Raw genomic sequence first — 27,626 nt, forward strand, 5'->3', positions numbered from 1 at the left:
ATGTCATCAGTTTTCGTAGACTAAAACTAGACGAAAATAGTCATGGATAATTCTGACTAAAGACTAAAATGCTCAGACTTTTAGTCGACTGAAACTTGACTAGACTAAAAAGAGTATGAACGTACCTAAAACTAATAAAAACTAAAATGACAGCTTGCCTTGACACAAAGACTAGACTAAAACTAAAATTAAAACAGGCCGCCAAAAACAACACTAGTTGGATGTTTATGTGATTAGTCAAAGTTGCCTTTACAGACCAGAATAGAAGTTGGTTTGAATAAGATTGGAACTGCCAAGAGATATTAGTCATGTCATGAAAAGAACATTAAAGGGGAACCCTTTAAGTAGGGCTGCACGATTAATCACAATTTTCACGAAATATCGTGTAAATAGACCTGTCGATTGTGACCAGTGGCGATTCGTGACTCCTCTTCCGGGGAAGCAGTAATGCGAAGCTCGGCAAAACATGTATTTAGCCCGTCATGTGTGTGACGTGTCTATTCAAAATACGTGCCTGCTGCAGACGCGTCAAAAGGGATTTTAATAAAAGAGACGCTCGCGTTTGCTAGATACTCGATTAGTCTCATTTGTAATCAGAGTTAAGTGTTAACACAGTGTCTTTTGAACACGAGGGTCTCTTTTATCATAAACCCTTTCGACGCGTCTGCAGCAGGCACGTATTTTGACATGATGCATCATGCACATAGGTTCACGTGAAGTGCTGAACACGTATTTTTGAATTCTTGCTTCCCCTGAAGAGGAGGCACCGATCGCCACTGATTGCGACTCTATCGCAACGATTATGTATGGCGTTATTATATGGCGTTATTATAATGACAAATGTCGCGAGCGCATTATTACAAGGCGAGAGCGCATTCTTGTCATACGAGCGCGCGAATCTCTCCGCTCGCACGCCGATTTCCTTTGCTCGTGCACAAAACTGGACGCGCGCTTTCAACTATACGCTGCTCTCTTATGAATTGTCTCTCCTCTCGCTCAGTGAGCGTGTGCGCACTCAAAATGCGTTCCGTGCGTCCACGAATCCTTTGGTACTCTTGCTCTCGAGAGGTCCTCCTGTGTGTTCCAGGCATTATAGGCTGTCAAAAGTAGTCAACCAATCAGGGATAGGCTTCCACGGCGGGCCAATGAAAATGCGACCTCTTAACTACAGTAGGCCTAATTGTTAAAAATGCTTGATGAAGAGTTGTTTTTCGTGTTCTTTTCTACAAAAGTGTCATGTTAATGTGTAATTCTTGTAAAATAGTATATTGTAAATTGCTGAGTTTCATTCTTATAAAATCTTTTAATATATAAATCTTTTAATGAGTGGATTCTTGCGTGTGGGTAGGTGGGTGGATGGGGGGCACCATGAGGTCTTAATATGCCTCTGGATCCACCACGTTCTCAGGTAACAATTTTAATATATTTGATGCAACATTATTCATCAAATGTATATTATAAATGAACGGTAAGGGAGCGTTTGGTATATTGCATAGAAGTTCAGTTGTGTGCCCTGAACTTCTGGAACACTGAATGCAGAACACTTACAGTGTGTGTCTGCAAACGCATTAAATGCATAACCAAATAAGTATAGAATATTATATGATTTTCCAAATGCTCCAGTGCTATTATTGTTTTGATATGTACCGTTACTTGTAGTAAATATTATTTTAGAATAAAGCTAACTTAAGACACCAATCTAAATTGTTCGGTAATCAATTTAGTACTATTTTGACAATATTATGTTTAGTGTAGTACATGCATGAGGACCACATGAACTTGAGGGTGTTGGCCTGTTTTGTCTGAATAACATGGTAGTTAAACTGATGTTTATATGTAGCCTACAAAGCATCCTAATGCCCCATTCATTTCTAATACACATTTGACTAATAATGTTGCATCAAATATATTAATATTGTTACCTGAGAACGTGGTGGATCCATCTCGCTTCGTTGAAAACGTCGAGTCACTTTCAACCAATAAGATGCCATGTAAAAGGTCGCGTTTTCATTGGCCCGCCGTGGAAGCCTATCCCTGATTGGTTGACTACTTTTGACAACCTATAATGCCTGGAACACACAGGAGGACCTCTCGAGAGCAAGAGTACCAAAAGATTCGTGGACGCACGGAACGCATTTTGAGTGCGCACACGCTCACTGAGCGAGAGGAGAGACAATTCATAAGAGAGCAGCGTATAGTTGAAAGCGCGCGTCCAGTTTTGTGCACGAGCAAAGGAAATCGGCGTGCGAGCGGAGAGATTCGCGCGCTCGTATGACAAGAATGCGCTCTCGCCTTTTAATAATGCGCTCGCGACATTTGTCATTATAATAACGCCATAATTATGTGTTTATGCGCAGCTTGTCCGTATAGCACGGCTCTTTGATCAGTTAAGTGCTGCCCCATCTGAAATCACTGAGTTTCAGGCGCTTATAACGTGCATTTGATGCTAAATATAATTTATTATCATGAAAATACCTGAGAAGGCTTGAAAAAGAGTGGTAGAAAGATCCCCATAAGCATTTTCCGGAACTACGTGTGGTGGTGTACTTTTACTTTGCCGCTTATTTTCTTTTATTTTCGAGTTTCTGCGCGAGAGTGCCCTCTGGCTTTCAGACGCAGCAGCATTTAACCATACTTCACTTAAGAACTGCGCAAAAACAATGAGAAGCCCCTGTCTGCAGACTGCAGATCGAAGCGTGGCTTCCCCTAGGGAGGGGCTACATGGGCTCCGCCCACAGGCCATTTCATTGGTTAGTTGCAAAGTAACCACGTTGACGTTCTGATCCACACAGTACGTGGCGGTAATGCACCATAAAGTTAGATGCCAGCCGCTATAAAAGAAGAAGAAGAAGAACGACGTGACTTTAATTTCCGCTATTTTGGGAGGGGTCTAACAACGAACAATTTCAGAAAACGGTTAAAGATATTATAAAGGAATCTTATTGTATGGACAACATTCGGAATTTATGAAAAAGGAAATTTGCTGACAGTTTTGGAAAAGAATTAGCTAAGGTTAGAATGGCAAAATAATAATCCATAATTAGAAATATTGTTCTTGTATGTGAAAGGCACTTGTCTCAGGTAGATAAAGATAGGCTCATTGAATTACAATCAGAATTGGATCAGATATTTGAGAATAAAGCCAAAGGAGGATTTGTCAGATCAAGACGTAAATGGCTTGAAGAAGGAGAGAGAAACTCAAAGTATTTCTTTAATCTGGAAAAAAGAAATACAGAACTATCCTCTTTAAAAAAACTAAGGATTAATGATAAAGTGTCAACAGATTTAAAGGAAATCTCTGAGGCTGTAACATATTTTTATAAACAGTTATATTAAAAAAACTGTAACATACTCGTTGACATGGTGATTTATCGTTTATAATATCCAAAAAATGTGACGATTTAAAAACGGTAAGTGAATTCTTATTCCATGTGAATGAAACGTTTTCCAAACACAATTATCAAATTCAAATAGTTTGACGCTGTTACCAGGTACTAGTAATTAATGGATTCACTGTTGTGTATAATATATGGATATGTGACAAAAAAGGACACTGTTTTAGGGAGACGACATACTTTATAGTATTTCTGTGTATTAAAACGCATAAACCAGAAGCAATAATACCTAACAAATGGAGAAGGAATGCCTCTTCATAGAAATAAAATAATTTTAATTTGTCCGTTTATGAAGATGTAACGATCCCGAAATTGGCACTTATCTGACTGGAAAAATCATGCACTAAAAATAAAACAATTGCTTTAAAATCTCGAGGAGAGACATTACATGGGTATTTGAACCACCAAATGTTAATTTATGTGCTGTTAGTATAATTAAACCCTTTGGTGGTAACTTTATTGGTAAGACATTCATGGAATTGCCCATTTCCTGTTTACCGTGGCATCGACGTCATTGCATTGCCACTAACCAATGAAAAGGCATGTGGGCGGAGCAACTCAGGTACCCCCTCCCTAGGGGTAGTCCCGCCTCTATCTGCAGTCTGCAGACAGGTGTACTTTAAAACAATCATACTAAATCACTAGGAGCTTGAAAAAAAGTTTATTATGGGCAATTCCAGCTTTATGGATGTGACATTTTCAGACAAGACTTGAAATGTGAATTCTTAGAGAGTGCATTTATAACCAATATATTGAATTATCCGTTTACATTTTCCTAAAGCACTGCTGATAGAGTTTAGACTTCTGAAAAAGATCCCTATCAAAGCTTTCACACCACAGGCGTACATTTGCGGTCCGAAAAAGCAGTTTTTCAAACAGTGTGTTGAATTTTTTTCACTTTCGCTTAGCTAGATTTCAGCTTTATGTGACAGGAGCTGCTGCGGTTACACAAAAGGGTGACGCAGTGGTGCTAAAGTCATACCATTTTATAGTTAAAATATGATGCAGGCATTAAAAAATTCTGACACTTTCTCAAGTCGTGCTCATTTGTATAATGATGATATAGCATTTTTACATAAGTCTGTATGCCACCTGGCATTTCAACACAAATGCATAACTTCGTCTTTTACTAAAACAACAGCAAGGTCATTGTATATCAGCGCCACCTACCTTACAGGAGTGAAATAGCTGTTGATGATCAATCGTTTGGCCCTTGATGTGAAAGCTCAATTTGTCGGCCATTCGCTTTGCTTTTTCGCATTACAGTCAGTGTAAATAGACCTTATGGTTGGCCTTTGCGTAGAATTGACATGTAATGCATTTGGTGGTGTAAAGTCTGCTGGTTTCGATGATGTTCCTCTCTGGACTGATATGCTGCTCTGCATGCAAAAAATGGTGATGCACTTCTAAACTAATGATTTATTCATATTGCAGAGTTCAGGGTACATATAGGCATTCAATTGAATCCATAGTCGTGTTGAATTTATTTAGATTGACATAATTCTGTGCATGTAAACAACACTGTCACTGATTACAAACACTGAATAGGTCATCCATCCTTTTGTTTATAGGACGTTTTGTGACTGAGTTCAGATGCAATCAACATTTAATGTTTATTTTGCAGGAAACGTCTCTCTGTGGGGAAACTGCTGATGTTCAGCTCTCGATTTCATTTGAGCTGCCACCCAGATCTGGGTTGGCTCGTTTCCAATGTGCATCACAGCAGCGGTTCAAAAATTACTTATGTTTTCTCTGAACCGTTGCTCAATACAGCACAAAAGTCTGTTCTTTGTGTTTGATGATTGTTCAGCAAAAGGTGATGGTTGATTTAATTTCAATTATCACGGTTTTATTGAAAAGGTCTTAAAAGGTTAGTGTCTGTCTTGACAGGTTTGAGACGCTTTGTGCAAAGCATCGTCAGTAATATAAAGTGCTAAGTCAGACTTTTGACAATTGCTGTCTGGGTCACAATGTGAGTTGTTCTGGCTTTTTAATGTAAGAATTCTAAATAAACATGTAAATGAATAAGTACATGTAAAATTGGTCGGTTACACTTTATTTTACAGTGCCTGTGTTACAGTGTAATTATACATTTAAGTACTGAGTAATAAAAATTAACTACATGTACTTACTATAGGGTTAGGGTTACGATTAAGGTTTGGTTCAGGGTTAGTTGCATGTAACTATGCATAATTTATAGTAAATACTATAGTAAATACATGTAACATGTTTAACAATGGCACAGTAAAATAAAGTGTTACCAATTGGTCAAAATACAATTCATAGATTGAGGTGCAAAAAAGAAGATATTTTGAAGAATATTGGTAAACATAAACATACAATGATGGTACCCATTATCTTCTATTGTATAAACCAGGGCTCGGCATTAACGCTTGTCAAGGACAAGTGAATGTTTTGTATGGGCAAGTGAGAGAGAACTTTACTTGCCCGACCGGACAAGTAACTTGAAAGAAGAAAAAGAAGTAACAGTGCTACGAAAAAATCGGTCTGTGGTAAGAATAATAAGAATAGGTGCATTACACAGAGCTGCGTGTTTGTGTGAATTGCGTTTGTCGTGGTTGTGCTTGTTTGTGTGTAACAATAATCAATGGCGCAGGGCATTGTGTCCATATAACTAGATGCGGATGCAGAATCCTGTTATTTAAATATGTCATCTGGGTGTTCTGCGTGTCTTGAGTGAATGAGGTGCACAGATTAACGTACTACACGAGTGATGGTCGAGGATTTGTCTGCGTCTGCACTGTGCCATTGTATGAGGATATAAACACATAAACTTCATCTCCAGAGTTGCTCAGAGTTTTTTTTTCAAGCATTTTACTGTTTGAGTACAGCTATCGTCAAGCACACAAACTCAAGTGTCTTCCCAACGACCCGTCAAAATAAAAGTCCCGTTAACTTGAACACTTAGTGAAAAAATACTGTAGTATTTGCTAAGGCAAATTGTAGTACACTTATAGTAAAATGATAACAGTGTTTCCCCTAGGTTTGCGGCTTTGGGGGGAATGCGGTCTCTATATTTTCTTTGTGGCTGAGGTCCGGACAATACTTTTTAAAATAAATAATATTTAATCAATCAATCTAATGTTTTATCAAGCCATTTATTTTATATTCTGATAGCCACAGTATATATGAGAAATAGAAGGACTGGTAACTGAAAAAATGTGTTGTAGGCTCTGGTGCTGAAGCAAGGTCCTAGTGGTCTATTTTAATATTTAAGAAAAACTACTGACAACAAATGTAACAACTGAAATGAATTTATCATGAGCAGAAGTACTTCTAAGTTACTAACAAGTAGCCTTTCCATGCCATACATACTTAAACTGATTCTAAATAATAGGGATGTAACGATTCACTGTGAGCCGGTTGAAAATCGGTTATAATGAGTGACGATTCAAATCGGTTGAGGTGTGAACTGAAACGCAATACATTTTTTGAACAGCAGGGGCCGCTATTTTCACTGCAAATCTAAACGTGGACATGCTGATATTTCTTAAATGCAAAAAAATCCAAGAAAAGCTCAGACAGTATTAGTTTGTTTATATTAAAGAGACTTTTTCTATTATTAATTTGTTATAAAATTTCAGTTTAGTTTTGTTATTTGAAATAAAACATTATTTTATTATACAAAGAAACGTGAAGCATTTAAGAAATAATGCAAGGGAAGTTGTTCATTTCTAATTTGTTTCTACTCATTTTGTAAAAATAAATCGTGAGTAAATCGTGAATAAGTCGCATCTTGAGCTGAGTGAATCGTTACATCCCTACTAAATAATAATTCTGATTAAAACGTGATTCATTGTGAAATGCTCGATACATGCTGATTATTAATGCTATTAATATTATTAATATCATTAATGCTAAATGTAGATACAAGATGTTATGGTTTATAATCTGTCACAAACCTATATAACAAACATTAAACTGACTGACAGTTAAAAATACTTCATTAGGCTACTGCTGCATTTTTGTTTACTTAAGCGTTACAGTAAAAGTGTCCATTTATTTACCTGCTCTTGATGTCTGTAGGTCTTTATGTGATGCGTCTTTGGTGGGAGAAGTAGCGCTCACAGAGCGGAAAGGGTTAAAATGAAGCGCGTTTGGCACTAAATAAAGGTAATGGAATATAGCGGAAAAATATAATCAACATAACTTTCCCAGAGTGCGCGTGATGTGTACAGCTCAGTTGTGTAGACGCGCTGCTCAATTTAAACTACAGAAATAGTCTGATGATTTGATGGCTCATTATATCTCGCGGTTCGGATGGAACGAAGCCAAGCTGAGTGAAAACCTGTCATCTGGTGGTATCTGGACTGTGTTGCTGCTTGTGAGGGGCAGGGCGTGCGTCTTTTCTGTACTTCGACTCTGAGCAGGAGAGCGAATGTTGCCATTTTCACCACCCTGGGAGCGTTTAAAAATGCAAATATTTTTTTATTTTTGTCATCAGGTCGGAATTGGATATGGAGAGCAGAGGAGAATTGTAAACGCACGACCATGTAGAAACAAAAATGACATGCCACCATGTAAATAAGATAAATAACATAATGCTAGTTAGTTTTTAAATACAAGAACAAGATATAGACATGCTATACAGGAAAGGTTACATTAAATGACTTCTCTTGTGATCTGGCGCTATATAAAAAATAAAATTAACTTGACCTTCAACAGGGGCAGGAGGTGCCGTTGGAGGGGCGGGGTGCCCCCCCTAAGGTAATAGTAGGGAAATGCTAGCTGGTTAAACTGAAGTAAACACTGTAGTATACTATAGAAAGGTTCAAAAACACTATAGTATCTAGGAATTTTACTGCAGTTTACTATAGTAAATATCACTATAGTATACTACAGTAATATATGTGGACAAAATATACCTCTATTGTATAGTAAAAAAATTAAATACGCAGAAAAAATAAAACAAATTTGGGTAAACTAAAAACGATATGGCCCTAATTTATCCATCTGCATTTAACATTATCATTTGTCAGTTACCTGCCTATTCATGTGATGAACTGCACTTGCATATTATTTTAATGATGACGTTTTATACGTCTGCTAAAACTGTCTGGCCTCTCTAGCACCAGTGCCATGTGCAAAAAAAGTTAGAGTACATAACATTAGATCATGAAAATTACATTTCATGCAGTGTTTAATGTTGCCGTGTTTGAAAGTAAGCAGTCTGCCAAGTTGTAAATCTGAAGGTGAATGAATAACTAAGTTATTGGCTTGGAAAAAAGGGAGTCGACTCTGAATCATGCAAACGAGTTGCCGATTCGCGAACCGCCGCGGATTTACGTCACTACATATAGTCCCGCCTATGTTTTGCTAGGACTGCCCGCGAAAACTTCACTCTTCTCCCCCAAACACTGTAGCTCGTGAGCCTCATTCGCGGTAGACCAATCACAGCAGACTAGACCATCTTTCCAATCACATCAGACTAGGCTAGCGGAAAGGAGGGGATTAGACAGATGAATTGCGGAATGAATCATTTGAGAGTCAGTCAAAAGTAAGGTAAGAATAACTACCTATTATTACGAAATAATAGTGTTTTACACCTATGTACATAAACTTATTGTTGGACACTCCATAAACCAAAGTAGGACATTAAAAATCCCTAGTTATGTACTCTTTAACGTACAGCCCTGACAATAATAATAATAATTACTGCTTGCCTTTGTTCTATAGACACCTTTACTGCATACATTAATATCTGTGAAAACTAAACCCATTTAGTACATTCCATTACTATATTAAATTCAAAATGCAATATAATACAAATATATAAATAAGAAACATTAATAAAAATAGAAAGAATAATTTCAAAGGTAAACAACTAACTTCAGCTTATGCATGATGCATTTATTTTATATAAATTAGTTTTTCTTTTTTTTACTATTAAATAGTAATATATAGCCTATGACTTTTATTTTGGCAGGTTGTCGGAAGACGCTTATTTTTTAGTATGTCTGTTTCTTCACTCAAACAATAACATGTTCGTGAAATAAACTCTCAGAGCAACTCTGGAGGTGAAGTTCATGTCCTCATTCAGCACAGACGCAGACAAATTTATGAGCATCACGCGTGTAGCAGTTAAACTGTGCAGTTCATTCACGCAGACCAGCCAGATGACATGTGTAAATAACAGGATTCGGCGTCCACAAGTCCGCATCTAGTTTTATGGACTCAATGCAGCCGGAAAACAAGTTTCACTCGCAAAATAGACTAAAACTAAGTAAAATAGCAGTTCACCATTTCAATAAGCTAGCACTCATTTATTAGCATGAGAAATACGTGTGAGCGTGTGAACAGACTAAAATGCGTGTCTCACGGTGAATGCATGAGACTTGAGAGCCCTGTAACATGAATAGAGTTTAGCGGGTTCTGCGTCAGTAATAACGGTCCGTGGGGAAACGCAGTGCTCCGCGTGTACTGTAGTTAAATGGATTAAACGAGGCTTCGGGGTAGTGTTGTCACGGTACCAAAATTTCAGTAGTCGGTACCAGTACCAGTAAAATTCCACGGTTCTCGGTACCAATTTCGGTACCAAAGCAAAACACCAGTAAATGCTAATTGAAACACAATTTTATTAATCAAGCTCATTGTTAATATAAATGTATAAAAAGCAATGCCATTTTGTATACATGAAGTATAAGTTAATTGTTGCTGAAACTGTTGTGTGCTCACTGGGGTCTTTCATGCTGATGAACATCCTCCTCAGTCTGCTGCTGTATAAGACAAATAGAATAAACTTCAGTAATTCAACTGACTGAACAAACATGCATATGCAATATTAGAACAAACCTCAGTTTTTATACTGCATTTACACAAGATTACTTACATTAAGGTAACTGTATATTAAAATAATAAATGCAACAGATAGATTTTTATTTAGTTTAAATGTGGTTTTTTAAACCTAATAGAGTTATCTGTCCAAAACATACACATTGCTAGTCATACAGTTAGTATGCTAGTTTTCTAGCACATAGATTGCAGATAGGCCTATATAAAATAGGTACTGTAAACCCCATCCTTTCCTCCCACTTATTTTACCCCATTACAGTTATAAAAGCATTAAATGGTTAATAAGGACACTTGACTGGATTAGCATTGGTGCTAACAAATTACCACGCAAACAGGGACGTTTGTTTTAACGTAACCTTTAACTTAACATACAGTATGCTACAACATTCATAATGCAAACCCGAACAGAATTTGAAACTTACCGCTTGAACTTGTTAACTTAAATCCGGATGCTTCCTCGTTTCACAACAAAACTCTGTTCGTTTTCTTCGTGATATGACTTTAATCTTAAGTATTTCTGTGCGCATCTCTTGTGGACGGAGCCGCGCTTATCCGCTCATCACGTCTTATTGCGTCTATAAAAAGTTTCCGACTGACAACCTGTCAGACAGAGCATCAGTACCCTGTTGACCTGGTATGTCGGTGGTACCGGGTCTTATGAAAATTAGGTACCGACAACTTTTTTATTTTTAGGTACCGACTTGGACCCGAAGTACCGGTACTTTTGACAACACTACTTCGGGGCAACAAAATTGGTTCAGTTCGCTTGTTTTATTGCGTTTAAATACAGCCGTCGTCAGTGTTTTTGTTTGGCCATGACAGCAAGTATGTGTCAAAATATCAAATTGAAGACTGTATTCTGTCGATTGTGGCACGAAACAACACAACAAGATGATATTTTAAACTCCTTGTGTAGCCGAATCTGTGCTTGTTTGTATTGGCCGCCTCCAGTTTTCCCTTTGTTTTGCCTCCAGCTAATGCCGTGACGTAATCATGACATTGGCCGTAAAGTAGGGCTGCGCCGATAAACAATATCAAATCGAATCGCGATAGAATGTATTTCAAAAACGATGATAAGCTATTGGCATTTTGACTCGATATGGATTAATCTTACAGTCTAACAGAACGCAGAAATAAACGCAACAACAGTCAGTCAGCGTGCAGCTTTTATCATGCGCGTCAAAGTACAAAGTCCATTTCATACTGCACTTGGCAAAGAAAACTCGACATGAGGAGGAAAACATGACTGGAAGCGGAAACAAAGGTGAAACTAACCTCGAGTTGTCATCACGCGGTTTATCAAGTGTCTGTCAATCGCCGGTTAAACAAAACAAACTTGAGGCGCAATTGCAAGCGAGTTACTTCGAAACTCAAGCACAAACGTTTTTATATCCATCGTTAACATATCTGCTAACATGAGCTGGTGCATATGAAACAAACCAGCGCTGCCCTGTACAGATTAGACATGTACGGAGCCCGTCTGGTCACCCCTCGGAGAAAAAAAAACAAGACCCGCAAATCCGTGGCCACCCCCCGGAGAAAAAAAAACAAGACCCGTTCAAGAATTCGTTCCCTCAGTTTACAAAACCGTGCTCTCGGGTTAATAAACTGTACCCACGAGTTTACAATCCGTGCTCGGTTTTTGAAATCTGTACCCACGAATTCATAATCTGTGCCCACGCTTTCGCAATCCGTGCGCACGGTTTTGCAAACTGTAGCCTACTCGCGGAATTGAAGCCTCTGTCTGTCAACAGAACAAGCTCCTTCCTACAGGAACATTAACCAATATTGTATACTGTTTTATATATAAATTGTCCTAATGTGTTTACACACGAGTGCGTGGCGCATATAAAGCATGCGTTCATTGCCGCGTTTCACTGGTATAAAGTTGGAATGACATTAAACCTTCGTGAATTTAGGGACCATCTCTAAAGTACACATTAAAATACCTTTTTCCAACTTCAATGGCATTTAAAGGGAATGACTTAAACCCACAAGACTAACTGTACAGTGTTCATGTGTGTGTCAGATAACTGAGGGATAACTGAGATAACTCAAAAACTGAGGGGACGGTTTACAAATCCGAGAGCACGGATTGTAAACGCGTGGGTACAGTTTATTAATCCGAGAGCACGGTTTTGTAAACTGAGGGAACGAATTACGAAACTGTGGCCACGGATTTGCGGGTCTTGTTTTTTTTTCTCCGAGGGTGACCAGACGGGCTCTGTAGACATGTAATGAAGTGAGTTTGTGTGCACATTAAAATATTGAACCTAACCTTGTATGTAAGATGCTTGCATGATTAAAGAAATGTACTACAGTTTATGTGAGATGTCTTTAAGGTTCACTGAATGCATTGAATGAATCCCACTACTCCAGCAAGACATTATTGCAGCGTTATGTATGTGCGCAGGTGCTGAGCCAATATGTACACGAATGTACACAGTAACAGAGCCCTTTCATTGGTTGAATGTACTGAATAAACACTCCCTTTACTTAACGAGTCAATTGAGTCAAAATGAGACTGAATGAACTGGTACATGTTGTTTATGGCCTAAGATTCTCTGTGTTGCAACAGTGCATTCATTTAATTGAATTTTAACTGGTTAAAGGTTAACTTTTGTTAATAAACTGTATTTAAAATAATCTATTAAATATATATCAAAATAAATATCCTTATCGATCAATATAGAAAAAAACTATCGAGTTTACTTTTTTGCCATATTGCCCAGCCCTACCGTAAAGGGGTCTATAGCAATCTTGGAGACTATTAATACATTTAGATGGCCACAGTGGACACTAGGTAAAACGCTTATAAGCAAACTTGACCAATCAGGATTCGAAACAATCATATTGACACTTCAAATGAAATAAACAATTTTTATCCAAGTAATATTTGTACTCGGACAAGTGAATGAAAAGCTTTCTTGTCCGAAGGACAACCACATGACAATGCTAAATGTCAAGCCCTGTATAAACACAAAACCAATGCAAGTCAATGGATACCACTGTTGTTCAGTGACCAACATTCTTCAAAATAAATTTTCGCGTTATCCATAAGAAAGCTTTTTAGACTGGCGGTATGAAAGTGGTTCAGACAAAACTCCTCTTTCAAAAAAGAAAAAGGATGCCATTTGATGCTTCAGTTGATTAAATTCACACCAAGCTCTCCAGGTCTGGAAAGATTTTACAACTCCACTTCCGTTCTTCGGGGAGAACAGAATTAATCATTGCTCTTCTGTTTGCATTAGTGCACGAGTTGTTTACTAAACAATCCAATGGTGCAAATTCATTCTCTAGGCGCAGAAAAAGATATTTCACATTTATTTGAATTCGAAATAGCAATGAAGAGATGTCCAGATAGGCAAACAAGCAGGTGCTTTAATGAGAGCAGAATCCATTATGTGTGTGCTCGTCAGAAGCTGAGAGAGAGAGAGAGAGAGAGAGAGAGATCAGACAGTCTGCGTCACAGAAATTTGAATAAGCAGAATGCTCCTGTGCCTGAAGAGGAGTTATTTTAGGAAGATGCATTTTTCACAGACTGGAACAGATTGATCGAAGTGTTCGTAAGGAAAAAGGGCAAAATGTGTTGTGCTAGGCATTTTGTGTGGGCACTTTTAAGACGCCATATAACCACCAGCTCAGTCACTGACAAATGGGTTAATACACTATTCAGCAGCTTTACACTTATGAAGCCTACAGCATCTCATAAAGAAAACAGTATAGTATTTTAGTTTAATATTACCACTGGTCTGCCACATAAAATAGATAGTTGATGCAGTACAAGAAACTGCAGCTGGCATAGTATGTTGTAATTCTGCTCACAAATCAAGCTGGAACTCTGTGGGTTTGGGCTTTATTTACAGGCAATAACCTCACACACACACACCAACAGAGGAATTTGAAATGAAAATGCATTAGCAGCGCAATTTATGTTTTTATAATATCCCATATTTCCAAATCGAATGAGGGTTAAAAAATATAAGACAGGATGTGGTTTAATCTAATTGCTAATAGATTTGATTGTGAAAAGAGAGTGTTCCTTAGAAGTTTAATGTAGTTTGCTTGAGCAATGGCCAAATGTCTATTCGTTAACATTGCCCTAAAGACCATTTTTCCAGATCTAAAGCACTTGCTTGTTCACTTGTTTCAGTTGTTAGAACAACATGCCACCAATAAAACATTCATCACTAAATTGAAATGTCAAAAGAATATATTTCAGACTTAATAGTAAACAAAAATTAAATAAAAAATTGAAACATTCGACGTTTCTTAAAAGGATAGTTCATTAAAAAATGAAAATTCTGTCAAGAATTACTCAACCTCAAGTTGTTCCAAACCTGTATAATTTTTGTTTTATTTGGTTGAACGCAAAGACAGATATTTGGAAGAATGTTAGCAACTGAGATTTCTGAGGCACCATTGACGTCCATGCAACCATTTCAGATCACATCTCTCCTCCAAACTCCGCCCACAAAAGCTGACGTTCTCTCAGGAGGTGCACTTGTGGCCAGGATGCACAGAACATACTTTGACAAGTTGTTTAGTGCAGGGAACTGTGTGCACCACTGTATGATGTGAAACGATGCCGCGAGCGGCGGGGCTACTGTCAGACCGTCCGCAACAGTCTGAAGTACACAAGTTACCAACCGGTAAAGATGCTTTCATTCAGAAATTTACTCCGGCGCGGCAAGTTCCGTGCTTTAAAATGCTCCATACACTGCAGACGCGTTTGCTGCATTCTCTCTCGGTTTCAATTTTCAATTTAAATGTGCTTTATTGGCATGACAAAATGTACATTCGTATTGCCAAAGCATTTGCAGCTGGGCTGCGTACAAATAGTTCATATTGTATTTTATGATGTTATACTATATATTCTTTACATACTGTAATATTTAGAGCTCTTAAATTTTTGACTGTTATCAGGATGTGAAGAGATTTCTAACCAGTGTAACTAAAAATTTTGTGAAAACGTTGGTGTAAAGGTGCTGCAAGAGCTCGACTATAAATACTGGAACCAAAACTGTGGCTCTTTTTCACTTGAGGTGCTTTCTGGCTGCCAGTCATATTAATGCGTTCACTGGGCAGAATCTATACTTTATATGAAGCAGGGAGCTGCGAGCATCGGTTAGTCATGCGAGAACGGCATTTTTCTACCTTGCTGAATTCACCGTTCCGGTTCATTTTATTAGTTATCTGCCACACCGAGATGACACGCTGCTCTCCTGCTCCACCTTCAGCCTAGCACAGTCTGTTAATATTGCTTATGTCACCTTTAAAGCAAATGAAAAATATCCCGGTGCTCGGAATTATATAACAGTTTACCACATTGCACTAGATACTGTACTTTATAAAAAAAATGGAGGGCAAGATGAAGTATGCAATGCTAAATGTGATTGTGAGGTCATGTGATGCCATGCTATGTTACACATTAAATTCAGTAGATGACATCCAGCTAGCATCTCAGGAATAAATGAATTTTTAATGCAATTTTAACCTGTTTACTGACTATATATTTTTCTCAGTATGCAAGTTCTCCTTGCTATCCTCTACAAGCTGAGACTGTAGGTATTATGGAACTCTGAACGAATTCGATGGTCTCCTGCATCAGGCAGACATAGGTAGGCACAGCATGTCCAGCCGGAAGGAGCCGATCCTGCCATGTCACATCAGGAGAGATATTGATGAATAAGGTCATCAGATGACAGGTGCAAACAAAGTAGAAACTGTGTCACTCTGCCTGAAATGCTTCTTTTGAGTAGCCCAGGAAGAGCTGTTCATGCACAAACCTTATACACACACATACATGCTTGTATATTGCCCAGAGACACCAACACATCCCTACGTGAAGGTACTGCCATGTTGAGCATTGCTAGGCAGAGAGTTTCTTTAAAGCTACTCGCATTAATAATAGATCTAGTGTGCTGGAGCTTTAATGGATTCACCTGTGAGAGATTGCGAAGGTTTGCACAAATGGATCAACCTGATGAAAACAACTTACAACGTCAACAAACCGAAGGTTCCTGATAAATACCACAAAGTTAGTGTAGTGTAATGGAAACAGCTCTGGAAAATTGTAATTCTATCATGTTTCACCTAATATTTTCTGCTGCTTATTTACATGTTTTAAATGGGTGATTCTAAGGAAATCTTGGTTTTTAAACGAGACAAACATGAGTTTTTTTAAATACTTGTCAACATATGTTCCTTTTGTGCATTAAAGGGGTCATATTGCACGGCTAAAATGAATATTATTGTTTGTTTTAGATGTAACGCAATGTGTATACACCATTTAAAGTTTAAAAAACGTTGTATTTTCCACATACCGTGCATGTTTGCATCTCCTCTTTGCCCCGCCTCTCTGAAACGTTCTGATTTTTTACAAAGCTCATCGCTCTGTAAAGCGAGGTGTGCTATGATTGGCCAGTTCACCAGTGCATAGTGATTGGTCAAATACTGCAAGCATTTCACGGAAATGTAACGCCTCTTACCATATTCGGAACATCAGGTTCCAAAGCAATTGTACTGACAGACGATACAATGAGATTTACAATTACGCCCACCTTAACTACGTGTAGATTTGGGCGGTCTTAGTCAAATCATGTTACGAAGTTACGTAGATTCGCCTGGGTGTGGTTACACGAGGCGTTTCAGGCAAGTCTGGTTGAGCATTCGCTTTTAGATAGAATGCATCTTTTGTTCCCACACTTTCATTTGTGCAATTTTATGTGTCTAATACATGCATGGGCAACTTATAACACACCAAAGACACAGAAAAACATGTACTTCCGCCATATGACCCCTTTAACTGTGCATTAATCTGACATGTAAAAAAAACACATAAAAACAAGGTCTGATGTGTAACAAATGCATAATTCAACATTTTTACTGACAATTTAACATGGTTTTGATTTTTTTTTTCTCCAAAAAAAAAATACTGAAACTGTCAATACCATAGTAAGTTTTGCTAAAAAAAAGAGAACCCATGATGTCTATGCAAGGTTTTATTTGTCATTCATAATTAAACATTAATAAGATATGTTCATATAGAAATGTAAAAACTATCAATAATCAGTATTGTCATGTAAACAGTACGACAAGAATCTGTTAACCTGGTAGCCATTTGGAAGGTTCTGGCACGTGTGCGTGTGTTGTGGAGGATGAGAATACCAGTCATGGACACTTTTCCCCCACTATTTCCACATATTCATCTACAGTATAAATGCATATTCTGTCAATGTTTTTGTCATCTAGCAGAGCATCCAGTTTTTTTAAATGTACTATAAATGTACTATAAATTACAACATATCATGAACTCTGGATGTATTGTGGTAATGAGATTGTCAGCAGAAAATATAATAAAACAAATCATTCCTATGTTAGAATTATTGTTTGTGCAACATAGCGAACACAATTATCTTTACTATGATCATTTTTGTGTTACTGAATTATGTTTTATATTTACAGTTATTACTGCCATGATGTTTCAGTTGTTTAGTGCAAATGACCTAAATATCAGTGCATTTGATTTATGGCACATCAGTAAAATAAGCATGTAATAATCAAGACTTCCAATTTGTACACAGAAGCGTTTGCTAAAGCATCACTATAACTCTTACACACACCAGGGTTAGGGCTTTGTTCCTAACCATAAGTACTCAAATTTGACAAGTTACCTCAAACATGAATGACATGTTTGACTTTCCATAGTAGGAATAAAAATGACTATGGAAAGTCATTGGGGGCTGATTTTGAATTGAACTACTCCTTTAATAGTCTATCTTGACAAGTCACCCTAGCAACCACACCATAGTGCTTCTAAAATCATAGCAACCGCCTGGAAACCACCTACAACACCCTAGCATTTTTGCATGGCTAGATCCACTTTTTCTTTAGAATTTATGTATTTATTTTTTGTTTCAGGCCATATTGTACTTCTCTTGACAGGCCAATAATTTGTTGGTTCTGGGATTTATTGCCCTATAAAATGACAACATGCAGCCTGAATGTAATTTTTTTCTCTTTCATTCTTGGTGTATACAATACCACAAAAGCGATTCATTCTTCCTGAATGTATGTCTGAGCAGATTAGTGGAAGTTGTTTGTATTGTGTTGCCTATGCTAGTGTGTGCATGATACTTCATACGTGTTCTCTCAGGAGATAACCTTGAGCGTGTCCTCTCCTCTTTCTCATATGCTGTGGGCGGGGCTATCTGTGGGAAAGGAAATGTGATCAGAGCAACAATGACTTTCTTCTGCTTGATGGATAAAACCTGTTTTTCTCAACCCTTCAGATAATGAAGATGTAAATGATGATGGTGCTTGTGATGATAAAACCATCACGCCACTTTCGCAATCTTTGATGATAGATCACTTCTTCTAAAAGAGCTGTTAGTGCCATGAGATCTAATGAGCTTTTCAGGCTGAAAAATGAGTTGGTTGTAGAAGCTTGAAGGTGACCACGAGTAATGGAAGAATCTGCTCTGCATTAAAAAATCATTACCAATACTTTTACTGATACTTTGTGTTATATGTTTACTGTAAACACACAGCCTTTGTAATAATCGTTTGTGCATAAAACACCTTTTTCGAGGTCGCTTAGCTACTGCACATGTGCACACATTGGCAAGCACCTCACAAAACTTTGTGTAAAGCCCCGCCCCTGAGAATCGTCTGTCTTTATCAATTGACGATTGGCTGTTTTTACTGAAAGGCGGGACTTCCATTGCTAGAGCTTTCACATTCAGCATTGCATTCTCCATTTATGGTAATGGCAGTGGTGCATCTTGTTGATATCCATACCTCAGAAATGACGTATTTTTGCATGCAAACCCCGGAAGCGAGTTAGCATTTTAGCACTTCCGGTTCCATCGCCCCAAAGTCTATGGGTTTTTGGTAAATTGTCTGAAATAAGATCTGTGGTTTACAAAACCACAAATGATTTTCACATTTTAATCTATGACATAAAACACACCAAACCCGCTCATGATTTTTTTGAAGCTTTGTGTCTTAAAACGGCGGTTGCTAACAAGTTGCTAAAAGCGTAGTCGTAAGATCCTTCGGAAACATTAGACGTCATTGCGCATATAAATCTCACAAATAATGTAACATGGACACAAATCTCTAAAAACGTTGATGGGGATTCATTCACGGAGTAATTACTTACAAGGGAACACGTTTTTAATGAAGTTTTAAAAAGTTAGCGGAGGCTTGGTGGTGATGTTAATTACGAGCGACCATTAGTCTGTTTATAGGTTCATGTTAGCTTTTTTCTTCTGGCGATTGTATTTTGGCTTCAAAATGAATAAATCTTGTGTTAATTTGTAAAGATTATCTTGATAGACAAAAAGTGTAAACATCAGAAATGTTTGTTAATAGCGGATCTTAGTTTTTGCGATCTTCCAAAAGTGTATGGGAAAAATGCATAGGCTTTCGGTCGAGGGAACCAGTGCGGCGCTAACATCCAGGTTGGCAATAATGTCTTGCTCGAGTAGTGGGATTCATTCAATGCATTCAGTGAACCTTAGTCTTTCAAAAAGACATCTCACATAAACTGTAGTACATTTCTTTAATCATGCAAGCATCTTACATACAAGGTTCAATATTTTAATGTGCACACAAACTCACTTCATTACATCTCTGATCTGTACAGGGCAGCGCTGGTTTGTTTCATATGCACCAGCTCATGTTAGCAGATATGTTAACGATGGATATAAAAACGTTTGTGCTTGAGTTTCGAAGTAACTCGCTTGCAATTGCGCCTCAAGTTTGTTTTGTTTAACCGGCGATTGCGGGAAAAAAATAAGACACTTGATAAACTGCATGATGACAACTCGAGGTTAGTTTCACCTTTGTTTCCGCTTCCAGTCATGTTTTCCTCCTCATGTCGAGTTTTCTTTGCCAAGTGCAGTATGAAATGGACTTTGTACTTTGACGCGCATGATAAAAGCTGCACGCTGACTGACTGTTGTTGCGTATATTTCTGCGTTCTGTTAGACTGTAAGATTAATCCATATCGAGTCAAAATGCCAATAGCTTATCATCGTTTTTGAAATACATTCTATCGCGATTCGATATGATATTGTTTATCGGCACAGCCCTAATATATAGTATGTAGTAGAACATCTAAACCCAGTTTTACACAGCTCCCTGATGGATGCACCACAGTAAAGGCGCCTGAGACTATACTACATGCTACCATGCATCAGTGATTTTCCTTTCTGTAACGTCACTGAGCTTCATCTTGGCTGTGGTCTGTATCAGTGCATGACACAAAGGCAGTCCCCCATGAGCCGGTGACGTGTGTGTACTGTACATGTAGAGGGCAGTCGATTGTTTTCTGCATTGCGATTGGGTCGTCTGTCCGTAGGACATCTTTTGTATTCAGTCACCCACACATTTCAATCTTTCCTTGGAATCTCATGTAGTATCCTTCTGGTTTTACGGGCTGCCATTAGTTATTTATTTGGATCATTTTTATGAAAACTGACATCCAGCACCACTTTTGAAAATGGCTTTTTCTCATTTTCAACAGCCGTCCATGAGTTTCCTGAGGATGTATTCACCAGCAGAGAGCGTACGCAGGGGGCTGTACTGCTACACATATTTGCGGTAGGAGAACTTTGTGCACGTGTCAATCAACATGAAGCCTTGCTCAACGGTTGACCTCGTCATCTTGGATAAATGATGCACGTCTGACCATTTTATGATGATTGAATAGTTTCATCATTTGTGATTGGTCATGTTATTTAGTTGAACAGTTTGACTTCACACTGCTCACAACACCTTGTCAACAACTGCATACAGAACAAAAGTCCACCCACACATGCATCTTAAATTATTATTGCATGCAAGTTGAATTATGATGCATGGCTTAATGGGTTGGTGTGCTTTCTCTCTCATTTCAGGCTCTATATATGTTTCTGGGTCTTGCTATTGTATGTGATGACTACTTCGTGACCTCTCTAGAGAATATCTGTGAGGTGAGGATGAATATACAGTGGCAATGACCTCTATTAACTGCCAGATCTTGAAATCACTTGCAGTACACTTGTTCTTTTAACACCAAATTGCTCTCCTGTTATACTGGGTTCTGTAATACAAATGTGTGACTATATAATGAATGTATAGGTGTATGTAGAATTTTAAGGGGATTACATTGGGGATAACTGCTGGCTGAGCTGCTGAACTGTTTTTATAGTAAATTAACTGCCTTGAACAATACAGTTCAAGATAATTACTGTCAGACTTGCAATCCAATCTTGCTGTGTGCACAGTTTCTATTATGCCTAATTTATACCTTTTCTGAGGACTATATTATGATAAAATAATATCATTATTATATAATATAATTTAACTTTTGAATTTTTGTCAGTTACTAGTTTGAAAGGGCTGCACTTGCACATTCTTTTTTCTGTCTTATACAAATCTTTTGGATAACTTGGAATATAGAGCATACACTAAGGCATCTGGGCTTCCATGATTAATGACCTTATTTTTCAGCATGTTCCTTATGTAACGCCTTTAGTGGTCTAGACTCGAAGTGGTTTAGACGATTTATGATCTCTGCTCCACTGAGTGAATCATTCTCCCGACATTAGAAGTTGCACCTGAGTGAAGATGTAGCAGGAGCGACGTTCATGGCAGCTGGAAGCTCCGCCCCAGAGCTGTTTGCTTCTATAATCGGTGAGTCACACGTGCAGGTGCTTGAACATGCATTAGTCATGTAGTAGCATATGCTGTGAATTAGATCTCTGCTTTTGCGCAGGTGTGTTCATTACTCATGGAGATGTAGGGGTGGGCACAATAGTGGGTTCGGCGGTCTTCAATATTCTTTGCATTATCGGAGTGTGTGGGATATTTGCCGGACAGGTGAGTGACTTTGTCACAGCTCTATTTATTCTGAGCTGCTGTCAGCTCTTGACCCTTTCACAGTTTCATTGGAGCACTGCGATGAGAAATAGAAATTTACTCTTTACTCTCATGGTGAGACCTTCTTTTATTTTGAACCGTGACTGCAGTGCTTTGGTGTTGCTTCAACTAACTGCACTTTAATGTCTCCGAGGTGGATTTTTATTAAAACTACTTTTTTATTTTTTTTAGATAAAGGTCATGTCAAAACTGGTACACTTTTCTCTTCATGCTTTCGTGTATTGTGACTGCTTTTCACGCCCTTTATACAGCGTGTATATGTTTTCAGGGCTCTAGAGTGCGACCTTATTTCTCAATGGTGCGACTAAGAAAAATCTGAGGTCGCACCGGTCGCGACCAGCCGTTCGAGGGAGAAAAAAGTCTCCGTGACTTTGAAAGTCTCCCTGTGATTCAACAACAGACACACATTAGGCCCATATCGTGGTCTAAACCAATCAGAGATAGTGAAGGGCGGACCCCCCTCTGATTGGCCGTGATCCAGATTTTCCTGTACGTGTATGTACCAGAGGTCGCGTTAAACGAAAATTCTCTGTCATTGACAGATTTTTTTTTTACCAATGTCGGAAAAATCTGAAGGCCGTCCGTCAGTCCGTAATTTTGACGGATTACAATGAGGGCAATTTCTAACTCCCCGTTTCCCTTCATTAGAGCGTGATATGCTCGCGAAGGGGCGTGTGTGTTTTCACCCGTCATTGTTACCGACTCACTAGGTGATGCGGTCTGGGAAAACCCGTTGGATGTCGCGCTGGGACGCGGGAAAGACAGTTCACCTATCAAAGTAAACTACATAACATGAAGAATGAAGGAGTATCAATGCACATTTCCCACCAGTGCTGTGTAAACTACGGCATGCAAAGTTTTTTATACAATGTTTTCGTGAGATGACAGAGCTCTCCATCTGCAGCACCGGGAGTTATCCCGCAAAACATACAAGGGATGATCAAAAGTCCAGACACTATGCACATGATAAACCACGTAAAACTTGCTTCACTGCTTATTAGTTGTTATCCGTAATGTTTGGTAGTTTCCTTGTGTAGTGATAATGGCAGAGCTCTCGTTCTTTAAGTGTGCCCGCACCATTTTCCTTACTTTCGTTTTATTCAAACTGTTTTGTACAGTATTTTTATAGACTTCAACACTGGGAAATGTTTTTTTATTAAATTGCTATTAGAGTAAGACTTTTACTTGTGATACTGGATGTTAGATTAGAAAATCTGTTGTGTGAAAATGATGTATCAATTATTACAGTAAATATTAAGAATTCAAAACTGTCCCACTGCTGAATAGATCTAAATTATCCTTCGCAAAAGAGTCATTTTATTCCAAAAATGTGAACATCATTTCCACCACATCTCAAATTGTGTAATATGGATATAATTCACATTACCACATAAAAACAGTATTTGATAACTAATGGTCCAGTCTGACCTTTTGAAAACACATTGCTTTGATATTTTGGTGTCATTTTAGACAAATAAAACCTTTATTTTAGGTTCTGGTATGTGGCATGACTAGACATGAGACATTCTCACCAAGTGAAAAAAAATGTTTTCTTGTTATGCTCTTAACAAAGTTCTCCTTTTTCCCTACAAGGTTGTTTTTCTCACCAAGTTTGCTGTGTTTAGAGACTCACTCTACTACACTTTTTCTGTGGTTGCCCTTATTGCGGTAAGTGTCATTATGGATGTGACACATATATTGTTATTGTTTGTTTGAAAGTGTTCTTGGTCTCACACTGAATAGTTCCGCAATAGAGTTCTAAAATAAATGTACATACATTTTCTCCATTAAGAAATTGATATTTAGTCTATAAAAGTCTATGCAAAAGAGACAATGTTATGGTATTGTGGGTAGTTTCTAGGGTGTTCTGACCAAAGTCAACCATACATGTCCCAAGTACCAAATCTATGGGACTTTTAATTGTCCACAATGTGAAAATCTTAAAGTCTGGGTAAAGAGAATTCTGAGAATTGTTTCTAAACACATTATAGATGTTAGAAATGTATTGCTGAAACACATTACAAAGACTCAGACGTATGTAGTACTGAATTGTGGAGTTAAACCGTTAAACCGTTTTCACTAATTCTCTGTTCAGGCATTTTTTGGGCAGGGCAGGGAAGGAGGATCACTGCGCGTGATCGCGACATGCTTCAGTGAATGATGTTTAATTAACAAATTTCGAGACGAGCACGAGCAGATAATCCACCCGGCTGGTTCGCTATCAGCAATCTCAGCATCTAACGTTACCTTATCAGCTCAAGAGAGAACCACTACAAATAGACAAAGCTGTCTTACCTGCATTCTCTCTACAGTCTTCAGGCATCCCTCCACCACCCCGGCTCCTCACCACTAGACCGTTTTCTCCTGCAGGACAACGGGGGAGCGCTCTGGGTTCAGACTAATACCGGGCCCAGAGCCCTCCCCCCGGACAGGGGAAGAGTACCCCGGGTTCGTAAGAAACTGACGGGCTCTGAGCCCTCTCCCCCGACAGCACGCCAAATACGCATACCTTTTAACCTGCATTATTATCTGCATAGGCGAACTCGTGAATTATCTATTGATGAAATCCTCCCATAAACGTATTCACATAATTCACATATAGCCTACTGGGCTGGGGACTCGACGTTGGTTGAGCGCCGCGAGTGGGCGTGGCTCCAGTGCCAACAGAGTCCTGCTTATTTTAAGATTTTGATAACTTATTTTATTTACTTGGATGTTTTTTTCTCCATTCAAATTTGGCTGGGTGGTTAATAACACACTTTTCTGTTGTGTGACAAACTCAGAACACATATTTTAATGTCACTTTACTCAGACTTTAAAGTCGGATTGCTTGGAAAACCACACAACAATACGAAACCTGTTACCCATGAAATGTAAATCTGAGCAGCGATTGGCATTATTGAAACCTTTAGTACAAGTTTATATTTTTTCAATAAACTTAAAATATTTGCTTTTATGTTTATGTGGTATATATATTTAGTTATGGTTAATTTAGTCAGAAGGTACTAGAAGCTTTCGCCGCTTTCTTTGGCCAAGGCCCGCCCAAGAGGCCATATGACTGACAGGTAAAGCAACAAATCACATTTTGTTTTATGCCGCGTCATGTTTAGAGGTGTGGAAATGTATCAGACCGGGTGGTAGGTTGTGCTGCTGTCATTGCCTTTCCTGCATACATGTCCGATTCGCAACTGCATTCGCGTTCCGTGCATACGCGCCCGATTCACGCTTCTAATCCGTCCATCTCTCCGGCCCATGCATCCGTTTCGGCCTAAAAAGTACATAGGCCCACCGGGAAAATGCCCGGTATGCCCGATTACCAATCCAGCCCTGCTTGTGCAGATTTTTTTGTTTTAAAACGCACTGTGATTCCTTACCTTAGTTGAAATAAATATGCCTACCTTATTTATTGATGCAAATACAATGCATAGCTAAACAAGACAGACACTGACCGTGAACGACAAAGAAAGCAATATTTATATACTGGGCTGATCAGCAGGAAATATCTTCCACATGTGACGGTCACGTACAAGGGAAACGAGCACTATGGCTCAGTCTTTGTTGCAGGGTCTTTTTTTAGGATCTTAACAGTCGTCATGAAGGTATCAAGCCCGTTTACTTCATTTATTATCAACATTATAAACAATAAAGCCAGATATTCTTTTCAGATCTGGGTTTTGTTACCGGGAGTTAGAGAAGAGCAGCGCGTTTTCTCCACTGTCGGCTTGTTAACCGTCAGCTTGTTGAACAGACTTTGTATTATAAAACAAAATAAACAAGATAACCATATATCACAGACCGTCAATATATGTTGGGTTTTGTTCGTTTTGTTTTGTCAGTTTTCTTTTTGTATTATACCGTTCCGTGCAGTTTTCATGTATTTTTTCTTTTTTTCAACATTAAAAAACCTATATACGGGATATAATAATATTGGGTTATGAATATTTAATGATAATTATAAGCTTGATGTGAAATTGTGACTAAATAAAAACATAACAAATTACGTCATTATTAACTTAATTTAAATAAACGAATATTCGAATATTCGTTTTTTATGAGCTCAAATATTCGAATATGACATTATTGAAAAATGCCGAACGTGCTGAAGTGTTTCCAGAAAAGTGTGCCTTCTGTCTGAGGCTGAGACTATGGTTAATTAGAAATTGTAGTGTCATTTTGGATTTATATGTCATTTTCCTGGATTAAGGTTGAGGATGCAGTGACAGTTGTGCTATATAGAGCATATAATCAGTAAAAAACCCTTATTGAATTATTTCTGCTTTCACCTCATGAATATTTACACCGACTCTGTATCTTTTTTTTCCAGTTTATTTACGATGAGAAGATTGTGTGGTGAGTCTCTGTCTGACTTATCCTGTCAATTATCCTGATTTTAATTAGTTGGAGGCAGGGTTCTGATTGGCTGTCATCTTTCTTCCTGCAGGTGGGAGAGTTTGATACTCATCCTCATGTATGTTGGCTACATCCTCATCATGAAGTGAGTCTTTCTATAAGTACTATTTCTGTACTATACAAACATGCTGAAGTGTCAAAAGTGTTGGGGACGCATTTAGTTTAGCACTATAGCATAGCACTAATAGGAATTTCAGTACCATGCAATGTTATAATGTACCATAATGCTGGGAAATAGTACAGTAGTCAACATTTGAAGTGGATCGAAAAGGTTTATCAAAGTTGTACTAAGACAAGAACAATACCCGTTCTTGTCTAGGACAACTTTGATTCACTTTTTTTTTATTTTTTTGACTGTATTTCATTTTGTAGGTTCTTAATAAATCTGTTTGTCATTTAAGGTTCAACACTAGCATCCAAAACTACTTTTCGGGGAAGGAGGACAAGGGCGTCGCCAACGGTAACACCGTCGTCAGCGAGATGGAGGATGGTAATGCATGTTATGAGCTGTTTTGGGATGATCCGTCCTGGCCGTTACTCAGCCCAGGTAAGGGTAACTAGACAGGCTTCCTCATGGGCTAACAGCTAACTAACTCTCCCTATTATTAATCATTTCTCTTTCAATTAATGCCACATTCTACCTTCTGCCGTTTTGAAGGCTACGCCAACCAACCGCTCGCTTAAAGTATCCAGTAACTATCTGACATGTCTTATGAGAGTCTGACACTTCGCTTCCCTGCTGAGTAACCGCGGTATGCTTTCTGTTTCAGAGCGCGGCTAACTGTTGTGCTGTGTGATGATCTTTCAACCTTCCCCTGCTGAAGCCTGTCTGTTTAGCCTTTCTAAATCTGTACTGGCTGCTGTCTTCTCCTGCAGTGCTCTGTGTGTGTCTGTGTGTGCTGACATCTTACTCCTAGTGCCATGTGGTACAATCTTTCACTTTTTACATAATGGTTTGTGTCATTGGGAGAGTATGAAAAGGTTTGAATGTAGTTTCGGTGAGTTTTTTTTATATATTCCAATAATAAGGGCAGGTACATGTACAATACAGAGACACAAATTTTGTTGGAAATACAA

General features: G+C 38.4%; 1 protein-coding gene across 3 annotated transcripts in view; it reads left to right on the forward strand.

The window, feature by feature from the left end:
• The window catches only part of slc24a4a (solute carrier family 24 member 4a), a 66,136-nt gene that overhangs the window by 30,698 nt on the left and 7,812 nt on the right, over positions 1-27,626 (forward strand). The window contains exons 3-10 of one of the 3 annotated variants that reach the window (XM_057343855.1): positions 20,743-20,819; positions 21,116-21,190; positions 21,809-21,893; positions 21,976-22,079; positions 23,733-23,807; positions 26,464-26,489; positions 26,581-26,634; positions 26,951-27,096. In XM_057343855.1, the coding sequence (XP_057199838.1) occupies positions 20,743-20,819; positions 21,116-21,190; positions 21,809-21,893; positions 21,976-22,079; positions 23,733-23,807; positions 26,464-26,489; positions 26,581-26,634; positions 26,951-27,096 (642 nt within the window). The remainder of the gene's footprint in view (positions 1-20,742; positions 20,820-21,115; positions 21,191-21,808; positions 21,894-21,975; positions 22,080-23,732; positions 23,808-26,463; positions 26,490-26,580; positions 26,635-26,950; positions 27,097-27,626) is intronic. The other 2 variants (XM_057343857.1, XM_057343856.1) reach the window with 2 other exon arrangements.

Source organism: Triplophysa rosa, linkage group LG10 (genome assembly GCF_024868665.1).
Source record: "Triplophysa rosa linkage group LG10, Trosa_1v2, whole genome shotgun sequence".
In the NCBI taxonomy this organism is placed as follows: domain Eukaryota; kingdom Metazoa; phylum Chordata; class Actinopteri; order Cypriniformes; family Nemacheilidae; genus Triplophysa; species Triplophysa rosa.